The sequence below is a fragment of the Rutidosis leptorrhynchoides genome, unplaced genomic scaffold, assembly GCF_046630445.1.
Source record: "Rutidosis leptorrhynchoides isolate AG116_Rl617_1_P2 unplaced genomic scaffold, CSIRO_AGI_Rlap_v1 contig217, whole genome shotgun sequence".
Taxonomy (NCBI): Eukaryota; Viridiplantae; Streptophyta; class Magnoliopsida; order Asterales; family Asteraceae; genus Rutidosis; species Rutidosis leptorrhynchoides.
Genome location: NW_027266466.1, coordinates 3,314 through 21,783, shown reverse-complemented (window position 1 = coordinate 21,783; position 18,470 = coordinate 3,314). Strand labels below are relative to the sequence as shown.

The window sequence follows — 18,470 nt, the reverse complement described above, 5'->3', positions numbered from 1 at the left end:
ATAGGAAGCGATCAATCAGAATCATATTTAATCAAACATCGAAAGTCAATGATTCTCAGTTTCTCACACAAATCGCTAATGGAGTTTACATAAACAAGTCACAAAAAGAAACATGGGTTTCATATGGAGTTTAAAATATGAAAAGATTGAATCGACCTAAATAGATAACCCCAAAATGATTCAAACCTCGTCAGTCAAAGCCCTAATTAAAATACACCATTTCGGACATTATCGTTCAAATTCTTTGATGCAGAAACGTCATTGAGGTGTAACGATAAATACCCCTCTCACAATATTCCAGATTGGCTCTCCCTGTATCTTTTAGACTTTCACCATTTTTGTCCTCATATTTCTGCCTGATCTCATGTGGTCCTCTTGTCAGTAAACATGATCATAAACTCTTAATTAATTTGCGAGTTGGGGGAAATGTGCTAGCAATTTCATATCCCTTCATTTTATAAACATAACGGAGAAATACGTATAAATTTTCATTAGTTTTTTATGGCTTGCTCCTCATCCCTATCTTTTACATCTTGATCACCAACACAAGGACCATAAGCCTTGCAACAAATTAAAAAATACACAAAATTGATCAAACTTAAAATGCTTAGAAGCCAAAAAATGAGCCTTATTGACACCCAGCTATCCTTCCCTCCTTTTCCGGTGATGTCGTTGACTGTACTAAAAATGAAGGTCGATAACAAAGACCCCATTCCCATTCCTAATGCAGGGAGCACAGATGCAATACTAGGCATGCTTTTAGGTAACTCTTTGAAAAAGATTCAGTCTGTCCAACGGCAATGAATGCATTTCCTACGCCGGCAAGTACGAACTTTGGCAGAATCCAAAAAACAGAAATATCGACAACTGAATGAGGTTTGTCAGCATAACCTTCCTGAATTGCAGCTTTTCTTCGGAGGCTCTCTATAAATGCTGATAAGGCCATAATCAAGGAGGAGCACAGAAGACCAATCCCCATTCTTGTTTTAATGCTGAGACTTACTGGTTTGTGAAATATTTTTGATGCAAAGGGTAGGATTATGTGATCATAGAGAGCAAGCCAAATTACGGAGAAGAAAACTGGGAATGAGGTAAACTGGCCTGCCGGGATTTCAAACTTGGGTGTAAGGTGCCTGTCCATGGTCTTCACCTGCAAGAAAAATCCATTTCCTAGAGATTATAACAACGACACAAAAACAAGCGTCAAAGCCTAGAGTGTAGAGAGAAATTAAGACCAGTAAGAGCTTACCAGTACGACTTCAAAGAGGTCTGGCTAAGAGTTGAGTTAAAGATGAATGATGTTGACAAAATTGGAACAACTTTGATCAATGCTTTTAGTTCCTCCACTTGATCTACCGTGCAAGGTTCTGAAACTATTTTATCTAAGCTATAGTCTTGTTGGGCACTTGTAATGAGGCAAGACTTGTTTAGAAATCTAAAGGCAAAGGTTAAAGTATATTTCAGAGTCTTTGAAGTGTTAGATAATGCGACAGTAAAAACACTTTCCAATTTAATTAGATACCGTAATTTACTGCTTGGTATAGTGAGATGTGATCCCTCTTTGGCATTATAAAATCCATCAATGTCTTCTGAAGGTAACTTAAGATTTCTGTTTCGAATAGAATTCACAATCACTCGTCCTAACCCAAAGAACATGCCTTTGCTTGCTTTTAGCTTCACATAAAGTGGAGACACCAGGAAAAATGAGAGTACCGCAAACAAGAGAAGAACGACAGAAACTCCAAAACCTAATTTCCATCCAAGCTGTTCTTGAACACATACAACACCAGTGCATCCCACAAAGATAGCAGGCAACATCACCTGGTAGTGCCGGCTAATGTATTTATCCAAGGAAAATGATGCTCTTTCTGGGAAATGAATATTATTGCTATATAATTGATCAGCACCAAAGGCTAATAAAGATGACTTAATGACACCACTCCCAACTGAGATTAGAAATAGCGAAGAACATATAACAAAAAGTTGGTAGAATGTTGCCATTTCGCAGGTTTGGTTGGAAACATCACATTGTTGAGACCTTAGTTCTGAAATCATGGTCGTTATCCATAGCAAGATTGCACCCTGCATCATGGAAACATTTTTTATTTCCCAGGACTTGAAGAAATATCGATATTTTAAATTTTCTTTCCATATTTTCTCTAGAGGCCAAGAGCATATAGATTTCCATTGACCTTAGATTGAATGTAATGATGAAGATGTTACATACTAGAAAGAATGAGATAGATCCAAAGGAAACCATAGGAAACAGACCAAAGAAGCAATCTGACAAGATAGCCCCAAAAAGTGGCATGATAAAGGTTGCAGTAGACAATATGTAGACAACTTTGGTTCCCATTGACAATGGCAGTCCATAATCTTCCATCAAATACAGAATCATATCTGCCATAATCGCATAGTATGCCATCATCTCAAATGCTCCAAATATGCATGAATTTATTCAAAATCATAAATATGTATGCATATTATAAAAATCATAAATATTTATTTAAAATTAAGTATTAATTTACTGAAATAAATATAAAGATATAAAATTAAAAAAAAAACTCAAATTATATATGGATTTCATAAAGTGACATTTAAAGTGGATTAAAATAAATTTTATTACGGATATCTTCCAAGTTGACATTAGTTAATACTCCCTCCGATCCATTTCAAATGTCTCGAAATGGATCAAAATAAATTTTATTACGAGACACTGAAGACGAATCAGAGGGAGTATTAATTAATGGCAACTTGGAAGATATTTTTGTAGTTTTAATACATTATTTTTTGCCAGATTGTGAAAATGTACGAGACAACTATAGCACACTCACTAAATTCTTTAATGAAAACAACTTGAAAGTACTGATTCACGTTGTTAATTAGCACCGCCATTTATATACTGATTGATCTCCAGTGGAAGTTGAATTTCATAAATTTCTTCTTTATGATATTTATCAAACATTCAAAGTATATATTGATTCTCAATAGGGACGGATTTAGAGGGAATACCGCAGGGGTCATGGTACCTCCATCTTCGATCGTCGGAGTTAATTTTGTCAGAAAAATGTAGAATATAACATATTATAAATAAATTAATATATTTTGCTCCAATAATATATTTAAAACATAGGTTGACACTAATGGTTTTGTGCATGTCACTCTTCCAACAGCTTTCGAGTTCAATTTTTGCTGCCTCCAACCATTTTTTTTTTTCTTAACAATTCATATTTAATCTTTTCTCAAACTTTACTATCTTTATTATTAGTTAATAAATAGTTTCTATAATTAATAATTTTGGTTCGGTTTTTGTCCCTCACACATCATTTATTTTTTATTATTGATATTATTTTCATTGTGTAAACCCTGAACAAATATTTTTTTCATTTCTATTTTTTTTCTAACCTTTAATAATTATTTTTTTTCATATTAATATAGCCTTTGAAATATCAAAGTTTAATAAACTTAGAAGGATTTTTACATTAGTGTAGACGTATAAAATTATTAAATTCTATTTTCGTATGAAAATACATGCTTACATAGATAAAAATGTATGTATTTCAGGACGGAAGGAGTATTATTTATGTATATTAAATATTTCAAATCTCTATAATTTATATATTTTTTAAGTAAATAGTTAAAATTTTGATTTTATAATTGTCAAAAATTTCTAGGTAAAATTAATATTTTTCCTTAAATTAATAGGGTTGTCATCCTCTAGAGTTGCATCGATACGTTACATACTTTTGTATCTCAAAAATTAAATCTAAAAGTATAAAAGTAGAAACGATATGTCGTTTATATCCAAAATCTAGCATACAAATATGATAAATTTGAGATTAAATATTATCTTATTCGGTCTTAAAATTCGTTAATAATTTTCTCGGACCTCCCAACCTTACATTCCTGAATCTCTGCCTGGTTCTCAATCTCATTAACTACATTCAAAAATGATTCTCATTAACATAAGAAAATCGCTAAATTAAGAAACATGCTTTTCATATGGATGGGGTAGAAATATGTAGATTCTCATTAGCTTTGGGCTCTAACATCATTTTTTTTAATTGATTAGTTATTTACATCTTATCGTATTGTACTATATGTCTATATCCAGGGAAGATAATATCATGAATAACTATATGTATAAGATTGCCGGAAAAGTTTTCTAGATGTGATGAGTTACAAACATGACTCTATAAACAAGCTTATTACTCGGAATGCTGTAAATGATCCTAAAACTTAATTGGAATAACTCTAATCAGGCCTACAACTCAGGAAGGAAACACCGAACAAGGCTACAACTTGGTATAGATCTCTAAATAAGCCTATAAGTCAAGATGCAATAACAACCTAGCAACTCGGAATGAGTTAAACAAGCTTACACCTCGGTAAACTCTTCAAGTCTGCAACTAATCTATAGCTCGGAATCGATTTGACTCGCCTGGATTTGTTCCGGCTCATTTGTTATTAATTGAACGCGGATAGTCGTTATTTCTCTGACAGATGGATACATGGGGAAAACCCGGTGTTGACAGATTGTGACATTGGCTTGAAAATTAGATAGAGGGTTACTGAGTTGACTCTGAGAGTTTGGTCATAGTACTATTATGACGTGTGGTCCCTAAGACGGCCGACGACGGGAGGCGGCAGTGTGGCTACATTAACGTGAATCTCTAGTTAATTGAAACTTGAGTGGGTAAGAATTGTAACACCCCAAATATTAATCCGTTAGACATAAATTTTTTAATTAATATCATGCATACATGCATTCATCATATCATAAAGACGCACGATTAGAATTAGAAGATATCGTGACATTACATGCATTTTTGTAGTGCTACATTAAAAATATAATAATATAATATATAATATGTATGTGGGTCCCACGTGACTTTAAAAAAAAAAGATGGTGGAGCTACTTATATATATATATAGTATATGCTATAGATAGAATAGAAGACAGAAAGAAATAAAGAGAGGGAGTACAAAAAAGAGAGAGGCAGAGGCAGGAAAAAAAAAACCGTGATACAGAGAAGAGAAAAAAAAATCTATTCGTGAAGGACAAAGAAATTCAGGTGACGGAGATCAAGCGGGTGACCAGACTTGAGTGGTCCCATTTGTAGCATATTTTGGGGGAGGTAAGTACCGTATATAAGATACTGCGTAATATAACGGTTTTCTAATAAACCGTTGTCTTAAGTATTTCCTTAATGGTAATACTATATTATATGATTTGATTTGAAAAACTTGATTTTAATTATTATTTGAGAAAAATGCGTTATTGTCGAAATATGTTTGGAAATCTGCTTTGATTCACTCTGATTCGTGATATTCTATATGTATAATATTGAGATATGTTGGAAACTTGATTTGAGATCGCATTGATTTTTGAATCGTGAATTGACTTAAAAATGATTACTTTGAGAGATTTGAAACTTGATTGGATTGGCATATGTGTAGGATACGGTCGTATACCGACTATTAGGACTATCTAGTTTTGGGTCATGTCACTTGCTATCATTGAGGGTAGGGTGACCGATTCGTAACGATGATGGGCCCACGGTGAGGCCAAAGGTTGCGCACCTAAGCCAAAAGACGTGGTGGCGTATCGTTACTTGTACCTAGGCAAGTTCTAGGGAGCACGTGCCATGAAGATTAACCCATGATAAGCAATTTCGATTTTATTGGGATTTGAAATATAATTTATATTGTGATTTAATTAACTTATCATGGGATCGTGTTTTGATGAGTTACACTTTTTGGAATTGATATCTTGGAAGTATTCAATATTCTTTCGATTATTTGACGAATTGATTTGTGATTTCACATATGGTTTCAAGACGGTTTTTATAACTGTTTTAGAGATTATTTGGGATTATAATTTATTAGACTATGGTTATATTGCTTAGTATACTATATTCGGTACTTACTGAGTGGCCCTCATTCACCCAAAAATATATATTTCTTTTCAGATTTTGCAGGACTAGGTTCCATACTCTTGACTCGTCTACTCGAGGATTTTCTCCAGGAATTTAGGATCTTTCTTTTTGGTATATCCCCTATGTACATTAGTTGTCTGGACTTGTAAATTATCCATGTAAACTTTTGATATTAGTGTAACTCCGTGTTGGTAGAACTTGTTCGTATGACTTGCGATTTCTGGCTTGTGGGATTGTTGTGGGCATAGATGTTATAATGCCGATTTTTGTTTAAGTCGGAAGTCGTTTTGTAATTATTAAACTTTGTGGTTGGTTATACTTGGACGAAATTTTGTATTTTGAGGCTTGTCGTAATTCCGAGGTTGAATGGATTACGACGCCGGTCATGACGTGGGTTTGGGTCGTGACAAGAACTAGGAAATCAATTATAATCGGATTGAAAATAGAGAATTTTTAAAAAGATAGAGTGTAAAATTAATGAATCATTCTATATACAGTATTTGACTCAGAAAATAATGTAAAAGTTACGTCCCCAACCTTTTGTATTTTCATTAATTTTGTCTCTCTTCTTTTTATTTACTCGTCCACTTTAATTTAATAAATTGTCTCCTCCTCTATTAAAAAAAAGAATTAAAATGAAACTAAATTATAATTCTATCGATGTATGCTAAAATTTACCAACACAATTTTACTCACTCAAGTACTGATCAATTAGAAATTACCGATCAAATGAGAATCATTACTAAATTAGCTATGAGTAAGATAAAATACAAGCACTACGTACTGGCTAGAAAAACCGAATTCGCCAATTAATTCGAGACATTCGTTTGTCTAATACCACTCGCATATAAAATAGTAAAATGAAATGTACACGGATTAAAATTAAGTTGAGAATTCGTTACTCTCTTCCGTCTCAAATTTTCTATATAAAAAAAATATATAAAAAATATCATGTATTTAAAATAAAAATAATAATTATTAATATTAATTAGAAGAGTCCGAGCTTAGAGTGCAAAAAGTAGGTTATTAAAAAGCGCGCGATATTAAAAATGCTGCATAATATATTTAACAATTTTAGGTACAAGACTTAAGACTATATTGGAGCAATATTCGAAATGAAGCTTGGTGCCTCAGATCTGGCTAGTTTTTTTCACTTTGATAGTCGGACAATAAGGCAATCGAGAAGCTCCAGAAGGATGACGTTAGATGTACAGGTTCATCGTAGTCCGTAGACGTCTCCGGCAGCAAACTTTACTCCAGAATATATAGCAGAGAGTACTGAGCAAACAAAAACAACAATCCATATATATACTGATTTATTCAGTGACTTTTTTGTGTTTGTATTTTGCTTTGTTTTGCTTTGTTTCATTTTAAACTTTTGTTTGTTTATAAAAACAATTTTAAGTACACAAATTTAAAATCAAAACGTAAACTATATAGGAATGGATCGATCGATATAATAAAGTACGCCGTATATTGATTTATTTAATTAAGATGCATCTATGAAAAGCTCGTTGATTTGGGTTGAAAAAGGAAAATGGATTTGCTGATGGCGGCTTGAGGTGGGGGTTGATCGGAAATGAAATTTTTTAGATGAAAAGAAAAAGATCGGGTGAGATTGTATTCTGGTAGAGAAAAACAGTCAACTTTTAAGGTAAATTGCAAGAAATTTAGCGATTCGTAATGGTCCAATTGAAGCTCAAAGAATCTTCTTTCAAATGAGACCGGTTTGAGAATTTCCTAATGAGTGGATGGACAGATATGCTCGTTGCAAAATCGTTGTGCAAATCTAAAGCGGTTGTTTGGAGTGTTTGACGAAAAATTGAAAAGTTTGTTAGTGAATTTCAGCAATCCACGAGCTGATCATATGTGTTGTAAGTTGTTTTCACAAATAGAAGGTTTCACTTCCAATTTTTTACTCTGTATGAATCGAAAATATAAAGAGTAGGAGAGATGGTCAGATAAATTCATGGCTCTTCTAATCCCCTATTCATTCCCACACTAAAAGCTAACACAGAAACCTACAGCATTGTGATGACTTGGGGTCCGTCTTCTTCATGGTAAGTTTTGGGAATTATTGTTCGTAGATTGCTTTAATTATATATTCTCAAGAAATTATGAGCCACGGGATTGACTACGCCTTTCTCATTGTCATACACAAAAATAGACTCTGGAGGGGATCGATGGTCCTCCATCATTTGGCATGCTCTAGCTATAGTTATATATATACATTAGATATACGATTAAGATCGAAATAATAATACTACGTATACTACACTAATTAATAGCTAACTAGCTACTATAGGAAATCAATTAATTACCAATATCGATCGAACCCACTAAATAAATAATCTTATAATTTTAGTTAAGTTTGAAATTAATTAAGCACCGAATTGAAGTAGATCTCTATATATTCGCTAATTAATATCGATCGAAGTTGTGAAGATGGACTATGTCAATAAGGCAATCGAGAGGTTCGAGAAGGATGTCATTAGATCTTTATATATTCGCTAATTAATTTCGTTCGTCCGAGAGTGCATGAACCGGGTCGGACACCAGGACAACATATACATATATATAAGATTATTTCTTAGTAGTATAGTATTTCTTGAATGGCAAGTTTTTGCTGGTCAACCCACCGAGAGTTGGATGCCTCTTGTCGACTTTGACCACAGACGTTATATAGGAAAACCACTCCAGACGGAGGATAGTGGATTAGAAGCTAGCTGGACATGGAATTGCGAAGAGGTTAAATATTAAGAGATCGACACTAGCTAGTATATATGGTTTTAATTTTTTAGCACTTAATTGGAGACATGATTGCAAGGTAAAATACTTGCTGGCTTTAAATTTTAGCATTTAGATATATATATATATATATATATGTTGTCCATGTTAAATGTATATATATGTTGTCCATGTTAAATGTGTTCCGTTCCTAGAATATATATATATATATAGATAGATAGATAGATAGATAGGTAGATAGATAGATTCCTAGGAGTTGGAGTTGCATATACAGGAAATTAAGATCTCCTGATCATGGAGCTAGGATTTAACAAAGAAGAGTGCAAGGGCATATATGGGACGTCGTCGAATCAAAATGAGAGATAAAAATTGTCTATGCGTGGGAATTGGATATTCATGGGAAATGGTGTGTGAAAAAGGACATCGTGTGTGTGTGTGTATATATATATATATATATCATGGATTGTCACAATATTCTGATCATCCCATACGTTTCCGATTAAGATTTCTAGAGAGTCGTACAAATTAATGTGAATTATATATAGGGACCTTAATTAACTTGAAAACACAGATATATAATCGATGTTGAAGGCAATACGAGCCATAAGAAAAATCTAAGAATAAGATCTCTGGGGTCGATCGAGATTTTGTTATCAACTTATTATGTTGTTGGCTTGATTATACTTGATTGATCAAATTCAAAAATGATTTTATTTTATAATTGCACACACTCTTTAATTTAATATATATGTGCTAATCCCTCCGTCTTTAAAATACACGCCTTTTAAGCTAATAGTACAAAGAGTAATGTGAAAAAAAAAATTAATATATTTTGATCTAAATTAGATATAAAAATCATTTATTTTGAAATAAAATGAAAAATTTTAAAAAATCATCTATTTCTCTCAAGTATATTATTAATTGGTTTAATAAGTGGAGTGTGGAAGAAGTTAGTAGAGGGGGAAAAGTGAAAAATCATCTATTTTTCCTAAATATATTATTAATTGTTTAATAAGTGGAGTGTGGAAGAAGTTAGTGGAGGGACAAAAGTGAAAAATATACATTGAAGTTCCAAAAAACGTCAATTATTTAAAAACAAAAAATATTTTAAAAATATATTATCTATTTATTTACGGAGGAAATACTATTTAATATCCGAGATCTGGTTAAATTAGCCACAAAAGATCTAGCTTGATATAAGATGCGCCTGAAAATGATAATGTAGTGTTTTTTTTTTCATGATTCTGAATTGTTGTTATCGTTGGTACTTATGAACTTTTTTTTCTGCTTTGGTACTCCTCATTGTTCGTGTTTGTGAAATAATGTAGTGTTTATTTATTAACTAATCAGGAGCATGATTGTTAATTAGTTTGTTGACTTGTGTTAAAATAAAAGCTGTCCTCAATTGACTGTAGAGTTTGAAATATAAAATAATGAGATGTAAAAAGAACAGAAGAATACGGTATAAAAAGTAATCGCGCCTCCTATTTCTCATTTTGCACACCTCTCAATACAGTACACTATTTTCTTCCCCAAGCAAAATCATTTATTCGATGAAGCTTTCAGTTGTCGTCGATGTCAAGCCTAAATGGTATCTCGCATTTGTCAAGGTGGGACATCTCACCGCTGATTCTTTCAACTCCTATACATCAGGTGCTTGCTGGTGTCTAAACCGTTCAAATTGAGATTAACCAGATTCTGAGCAGGTTGGAGCTCGAAGGAAAGCAATATCGGCTATATTTGGCCTCACTAGCACCTGTTTTTTAGGGGAGCTCTTCCTCACCGATTCCTGTGACGTGTTGGGCTTCTACGTGGAGCATCTGCATCACGATCTTGTTGTTATTGTTCGAGATCGTCTTGACTCCGTTCGGGACTCGGTCGGACTACGTGAGAGGGTTCATTCATTGGCCATGATGCCGCCTCGAGGTTCGAGGGCATGATTCGACTACACCAACATAAGCTCTGATTGATTTGGAATTTTGTTTGAAATGATTTTGATAAATCTCATGGATCTAACTCAATCACAAAATCCACACATCGAGAATTCAACATTCTATGATATCATATTGATGTTTGAAATTACTTTGAAATGAGAAGGATTCCATTTTAGAGTCAACTTTTCCTCTTCACATTACATGTTCTTTGCATCGATACACATGTAGGGGAATCACGCATGAAAGTCATGAACCATATCTCTCAACAATAGAAGCCACCTGATGGTAAACTTGTTATATGAGGCCAGTCTTATAGGGTGGCTCCGGTTTGCAATCTCAATGAAGTTGCTCTCATAAATGAGGAATATGACCTCGCCTGAGTGGGTCGGACGTCGATTTTGATGGCGTTGCTTGTCATGTTCAGGAAAGAGACGAGGGTTATAGAACAGGTGACTTCTCGGCTTTCTACCACAATGACCAAAACAAAAAAGTGTGTTGCTTGCCTCGCCGCTGTAGCGGAAGGATCACACTACGTCAGAATAACACAACGGTTAATCGCATGAGTGAAGGAAGAAGAGAGTTGGTTATGAACAGAGGAAGAATCGAGAGAAAGGAGAAGGAAGCTTGGAGTGAAAATGGGTATTTTATTGAATACCTGGCACTAAAATGGCCAATCCAAGTATATAGGGTAGATGTGGGCCTTAACATACTCGATTCAGCCCACATCATTCTTACAAACTCGATGTTGGACCGAATTAAAACTAATCAATTCTGACTATTGATTAGACCGGCAGATTAAACCGGATCAATAGGAAATACAAACTCAACCACAAACTGTAATCTAGAATTGTTTGTTCTTCTTCAGTTGTCGATGCCATGATAGCCGGAAGGGTAAGAAACCCACCGAAGGTAGCCCGATGCTACCTTCACCACGACATGCCTCTCGGCACGGCATGAGTGTCGGTATAAAGGGTTTTCGTTATTTATTACTCCTAATTTATAATAAGTGGAAATTTTCTTTTCATTTTAAAAATTGAATCTTTGACCGGGAAAAGAATTACTAATTAGCAAAACCTAGAAGAAGATTGTTTAAGAAGAGCTATTTGGTGATGGAATCCCCAAAACTTTTTTTCTTCTTATGTTGTTTAATCTTGAAAAGTTTATGAAAATATTTTTGGAAAGTTTAATTTTTTTCTCTGATTTTGGGTTAGTAGTTCTCATGGTCGAAGAAAATGGTCAGAAAACGGTATCAAAAGCGAAAATGAAGAATTTCACGCGGACGATCCTGTTAGTCGAGGTTGGTATCTCTTGTGTGGGAAATTATAATTATAATATATATTTTAAAAACGTGGCCGGAATAATGAGATTTTGGCCGGAGGTGGACGGAAATACATGTCCCGGGTTTGGCATTCCCGGGTAGTCAATGCTAATTACCGTAATTAGAGTCCCGGGTTTACCATTCACGGGTTCAGACTGAACCCGGGTTTCCCATTCCCGGGACAAGGGGAGCGTGACACGTGGCGATCATGCGTGGCCCCCTTGACCCGGGTATGCCATTCCCGGGAATAGACTACAGTACCCGGGTTTCCCATTCCCGGGCGTAGTCTGTATAGCCCAGATCGCGATCCCCTTTCTTTCTTCTTCTCCGTCGCGATTTCTTTCATTCTCTCTCAAAAATCCGTCCACTTCCTCACGTAATCCGGCGACTTCCTCATATATTCCGGCGATTTCATCACACTACACGGAGATATACTTATATCGAGGTAATTTTTTTTTAAATTTCGACCCAATTTAACTTATATTGTTAATTTAGTTATTATTTTTGTCAAAATTGTGTGATGTAGAAAATTTTGTAGGATTAGATTTGTGTGTTGTTGGGTGGTTGGTGGTTTTGATGGTTCAATTTGTTCGGATTACAATTTCGTGACGAAATTGTTGCGATTTTTGTTATTGTATATATGTCGTAATTTTAATGGTTTTTGGTTTAGTTTACACAATAGGTTCGATTTGATTTATCGGTTCGAAAGTTCGGTTCGATTTGTTTGGGTTCGGTCTATCGGTCTGAAAAATCGATCCGATTTTTTTGGGTTCGGTTTATTGGTTCGGTTTATGGGTTCGGTTTATCGGTTCGGTTTGTCGGTTTGGTTTATCGGTTCGGTTTATCGGTTCGATTTAAACATTAAATTTTGTAGTACTTAAATAATTTATCGGTTCGATTTATCCGTCATCGTCGTCTTCATCGGAATCATCCGGTTCTTCCTCTTCGTAGTCCTCATCGTAGTCGGAATCCTCATATCCGAGAGGGGCATTTCCTTGAAGTCCGTACGGATCATGCAACATGTTCACCGGCAATCTATCCGCAGCGGAATGACTGAAAGGGCAGTTCCTCCTATCGTGGTCGTGTGCATTACAGTTGCTGCATGCGCGGGGTCTTGTGCCTCCACTAATCGCGTAGTCTCTCGCACTCCTAATTGGTCTGTTATTTCTTCTACGACCACGACCCGTGTGATGAACCATCCGCGTGTCGTCCGGTAGTAAGCAAATTCCCGATACAGGCCAATCGTTCGGTAGAGGATGAAATACACCGCTGAATTGATTTTTCCAACCGTCCCATGTGTGGCAACTGTGAACTAGATCTAAACGACGAACGCCAAGTGCCTTACCAACAGCCATTGCGTGAGAGCAAGGAATCCTGTAAGTGTCCCACTGTAAACATGTGCAAGAACCCGTGTCAAATTGAATAGTGTGTTCTTTGCCCGGAACTCCCATGCGCAACGACGGAGATACCACAAGAACGTACGGTCGGGACAGTTTGGATATAAGGATACATCGTACCGCCTGGCCCTCATTTTGTTATCTTGGAATGTCCGATACGGTTTTCTCTGCAAGAGGATATCTAAACCTATTTATTTTTGCAATCTCGTCCGTAAAAATCGCCATCGCTTTTGCGTGAGTGGCCTGGACTAACGCCCTTATTGGCAAGAATCGATCTCCTCTGAGAACGTTATTGTAACTCTCCGCGTCGTTGGAGGTAGTGATGCCCCATCGGTAGAATCCGTCTTGGAACAATGTCCATTTCTCAAGGGGAATACGTTCAAGGTATGTAGCTGCCTGAATACTCGTTTGTATTAAATCTGTCCAAGCCTTCGTATATTGTTCATGATCCAAAGCGGTTGAAACGGCCCAACATAACCCATATAACCCTTTCTTCTTCGGTACGCTTGCAATCATATTGGCACGAACGTGCTCCATGCAGTACATGTGCATGTGAAATGTTTTAAATTGATGGACTGGACTAATACGTATAAAGAATTGGAAATTAAATTTGGGATGTCACAGATACCTGTGAACTCCCCAGTTCGGAAATTTTGTATCCATCTTAACGATAGCAGAGAGGATGCCAGAATGACGATCAGAGATTATGCAAGTAAACGAATCTTGCAGAACGTATATTTTTAAATATTTCAAGAACCAGTACCAGCTGTGGGTCGACTCTTCGTCTATTACGGCATATGCGACTGGCACGACTCTTAGGTTAGCAGTCTTCACGAGCGCCACGATCGCCTTACCCTTGTACGCCCCTTTAAGATGCGTTGCGTCGACGGTAACCACAGGGTGACTGTGCTCAAATGTCCGTTTGGTTGCACCGAAATGCCAAAATACGTATCTGAAAAAATTAACATAAAGCATAAAAATCTATTTCGCAGACATATACCGCTACAGTGAACATAGTTCGTACCTGAAAATCTTCCTCCGGCTATTTACGACACCGTCTTTTTTCTTGAACTTTCACTGTACTTTCGTCCCGTCGTTGCACTGTTCTAGAGCACGCATGTAACTGGGCAGTTGGCGAAAATTTGTTTCCCAATCCCCGTATACCTGGTTCAGTGCAACCCGCTTGCCGTCCCAAGCTTTTTTCCGGCCTATTCTACAGCCGAATACTGCTTCGCAGTCATCAATGATGGATTTGATTGGGTAATTTGGACGTTCGCGAATCTTAAAAGTTATGACGTAGGCAACATGATTTTGAGATATATTTCGGTCATCCCCGTTCGTTGTTTGCACCGTCGCAATTATGCCCGTCGCACCACACTGTAATTTGCCACGTACGATATTCTATCTTATACGAAGCACGGATCCTCCAGTTACATACAGTACCATTGAACGGTGCGTTAGTACGTCTGTTCGGACGATTTATACATTCTGCCGCCCATCTCGTCTTATCTGATAACGTAGTGCGATGCTCTGCTCCACGCCTAGTTGACCAAATGGCTACCGCACCTTGAAGTTCTTCCTTATTCGAAAAATGTGTTCCCAGCTTTATGGTGTTAGGGTCACCATTATATAAATCTGGACAAGCAGGCATTCGGCGGTTTGTTATCTCATCAGGTCCATCCATATTGCTGAACACATGATAATCCGCGACGCGAGGAACAATGTAATCCTCGCCGGAGGGCCGTATCCCCGCCGTCCGCGATGCCTACTACTCGACTCCCCCCCAACATTGGGTCTGGATGTTCCACCCGAATTATGAATCGGGAGGTGACTTATGAACAAGTCCCGACTCCAAGATTGATGTTCATACATCAATGACAATGTGACATCATCATTAATGACGATTCAGCGCTTATCACCATTATCAACGGCGTATACGTAGATTAGCCTCAATTCTACCGCTTCTCTTTCAATCCCAGCAAAAATGCACATTATTTTGGAAAAATCATCATAACTAAACCTATCTTCGAGCTTATACGTTGCGTCGGGAACGCTACATACAACGATCTTGCCATCGACATATTGTATAGAACTCTTCCAATATAAATTTAAATATGAAGACATATTTAATAAAAAATAAAAAATTAATACGAAAAGAAAACACTAAATTTTGATATTAAGAGATTTTGAGAAAAAGATGGAGATAGATTGTGAAAATGTATAACGGTGCGGGGTGGTTTATATAGGAAAAGTGTCCCGAGAATGGGATTCACGGAATAAATTGAGCCGGGCGTACCAAAACCGGGACTAGCTATTCCCGGGAATGACAAACCCGGGTCCGTGAATGAGAAAACCGGACACACGTTTCCCGGGTTTGTCATTCCCGGGAATAGCTAGTCCCGGTTTTGGCATTCCCGGGATTGGACTTAATTAATCACGATTAAGACTCCCAGTTTTGGGAAACCCGGGAGTAGTAAACGCTGTTTACGTTTCCCAACTCCGTTATACAACAGTGTCGTGCCCATCTGTTGTGACCAAAAAAATCACGATGATGGAAGATTCATTGTAGAACGTCTGTACAATCGGAACATGTGAATAAGATAAGACAATATGGGGTGGCAGCTACGTTTAGGCGTCTACAGTTTGAACGGGACCAACAAGGCTCACCTCAAGGCCTTGGCCGAGTGGTGCGTAGCTCCCGGATTAGAGTAACAGAAATCCTCTCGTACGAGAAGCTCTTGTGAATACACGTGAACAATGATCACTTTGATGTTGTATATCTCTGTGTGTATGAGAGACTTGTTTAGGGTTTTCCCTTAAGAGGGATTATATAAGGTAGAGTCCGAGAGATCTTATTTCCAATGATCTTCTATATATGGTAGACTCCTTAATGGAGAATATCTCTCTAAATCCAAAAAATTAGCCATAAAGATTTGTTTCTTTTTAGGACTCTTACTCGACCAGTCGAACTTGGCCGACTGACTGTTGTGGGCCGAACATGCGGTTCAGGCCGGCCGAAAACTTTTCCACTATAATATCGTTTTTCTTTTTCAAAATTTTGTCAGTTGTAGATAGGTGTAGAATTCTGAGTTACTAGCAAACAAGAAGATGAAAACTGTGACTGGACCAAAATTGATAAAAGCATTGAGGATTTGGATACTAAAATTCGCGTTTTGTAGCATTTTCATATGACATGTTCATCTATAATGCAATTGATTGATGAAGAGTTGTGCCCTCTACTATTTGCACTGATTTTTGGATAACACTCATTTTCATTGCGTATAAAATAAATTTGATTATGCGACATTTTAAATGGACCGGAAGGATAATTTGTAACAAATTTTAGTGTATTTCCCTTTATATTATATACTTCTTTCACGCGCATCTATGTCACATGTCATTTAAATAGAATGTGCAAATCTAAAGAAGATTCTTCTCAATTTTTATTTTTTTTTTAAAAAAAATCTTCTTACGAGACCCACACTATAATAGAGCCTGTTTTAGAATTCATAAAGATAGTCTCGAATTCGGTGGCATCAAAGGAAGATTCATGCGCTATGCGGAATTACAAAGTGACTTTAATAGCTCTCATTTTTCTAATTTTTTTTTTTTGTCCGAAATGGAATGTGTTAGATTATGTATAAAGGAATTTATCGGGAATATTCACAAGTTACCTTTTACGTAAGTAGAGTTTACAAATGTGTAAAAGAGTACAAAATTCAGCTCAACACAAAATTAATCTCCTCCTATCATCATGAAGATCAACTACGTACGGCGCCACCATCTTCAATCAACTCAACAAATTCGATGTGGGTATATATATGGCTCGATTTGCTACGGTTGCTCGTGACCATTTAGAAAATGTCTCGTCATATCCAAGCTACCAACGTAAGAGAGCCTAGCTAGTCCTTTATCATGAAGAGATATAATTATAAGAGTTATCATAAATCATAATTATATATAGAGTTCTATTTTTATTCATGTCCCAAGATATAATTAATCACCTTGTATATTCTCTTGGTAAGCTCAAACCTTTATATTTAAAAAGAAAAAACCCTCAAACCTTTATATAACTATTATCTCTATCTCATGTATGTACAGTATTAGCTTTGGACTTGCGAGATGAAAAGATCTGTTACTAAAAAAAAGAAAAAGAAAAGTGGGATTGTTTTTAAGAAAAATTAAGGTAAGCTTTTTTTTAGGTAAAAATTAAAATAAACTCAGTGGTGGTAGAAAGAATTAAGTAATAAAATAACGTTGACTTGTCGAGACTTACTTTTTAGTGTAAAATTATTTTGTTAAAAAAATTAATACTATTAATTTCCAAAGTTTAATAACGCATAAATTGGACCGTCTTTTCGGACATTTTTTTCGTCCATTCCTTGCCTGATAGGTAATTCGGATCCAAATTGGAATGCCGAATTTTTCCAAGGTTGCGCAAGTTTGTTAACCCTGATTTAGGTCTTAATCCTTGCTTTTGTTTGTCTAAAAATCAAGAGGGGTGTTTCCGAATTTGGAGCTTAGTTTTTTTCTTTTTTTTTTTTTCCTCAATTCTTTTTTGTTGATTGCAATGATTCTGACATCACCAGCTTTATGTAGGACTATATAGATAGATATTCCCTTTAAAGAATAGTATCATAGGCATGTTTTGTCTCGATGTTACCTACATCTTCCCGGTATAATGTAGAACATGTTTTGTCGAGTACGCTACAGTTTTAGGGTTTGAAACGGAACGGTAAACGGATATAGTGAAATCGAAAACACTGTGTTCGATTTTGGTTAAGGCGTGATTACGGCGTGATTAGGCTTTCTCCTAACCATAATCGAACATGGTGTGTTCGACTTTTACCAAAAGCATAATCGAACACGGTGTGTTCGTTTTTGGTCTTGCATAATCGAACACCCTGTCTTCGGTTTTCTTTAATTAATCATACATGCACACTAATTAATCACTTGACTGTCTTCGATTTTCTTTCTATCAATATGCTAATTAATCACTCATGTGCATGTGCATGTATATATTAATTAATCACTTGTGTGCATGTATATGCTAATTAATCACTCAGATCATGCATGATATCATGCATTTTAAAGAAAACAAATGCACCAACCATACTTGACTATTAGCATGTAT

The 18,470-nt window shown here is 36.0% G+C and overlaps 2 protein-coding genes across 2 annotated transcripts; both read right to left on the bottom strand.

The window, feature by feature from the left end:
• Positions 1–721: 721 nt before the first annotated feature.
• Positions 722–2,001, bottom strand: LOC139881991 (protein NRT1/ PTR FAMILY 1.2-like). The gene is made up of 2 exons (XM_071866374.1): positions 1,533–2,001; positions 722–1,170 (listed from the first exon to the last, which is right to left on the bottom strand). The coding sequence occupies exons 1-2, from the start codon at positions 1,999–2,001 to the stop codon at positions 722–724; spliced, it is 918 nt and encodes a 305-aa protein (XP_071722475.1).
• Positions 2,002–13,954: 11,953 nt separating this feature from the next.
• LOC139881990 (uncharacterized) lies at positions 13,955–15,020 on the bottom strand. Its single transcript, XM_071866373.1, has 3 exons — positions 14,775–15,020; positions 14,439–14,713; positions 13,955–14,288 (listed from the first exon to the last, which is right to left on the bottom strand). The coding sequence occupies exons 1-3, from the start codon at positions 15,018–15,020 to the stop codon at positions 13,955–13,957; spliced, it is 855 nt and encodes a 284-aa protein (XP_071722474.1).
• Between the last annotated feature and the right edge of the window lie 3,450 nt (positions 15,021–18,470).

Excerpts from the sequence above, each read along its gene's own strand:
- LOC139881991 (XM_071866374.1), bottom strand. The coding sequence starts at position 2,001 with ATGGCAACATTCTACCAACTTTTTGTTATATGTTCTTCGCTATTTCTA. Across the intron at positions 1,171-1,532 it reads ACATCTCACTATACCAAGCA|GAAATGGATTTTTCTTGCAG; the intron begins GTAAATTACGGT and ends TATAATCTCTAG.
- LOC139881990 (XM_071866373.1), bottom strand. The coding sequence starts at position 15,020 with ATGGATGGACCTGATGAGATAACAAACCGCCGAATGCCTGCTTGTCCA. Across the intron at positions 14,714-14,774 it reads ACGCACCGTTCAATGGTACT|TGTGGTGCGACGGGCATAAT; the intron begins GTATGTAACTGG and ends GGCAAATTACAG. Across the intron at positions 14,289-14,438 it reads TACATGCGTGCTCTAGAACA|ATACGTATTTTGGCATTTCG; the intron begins GTGCAACGACGG and ends TAATTTTTTCAG.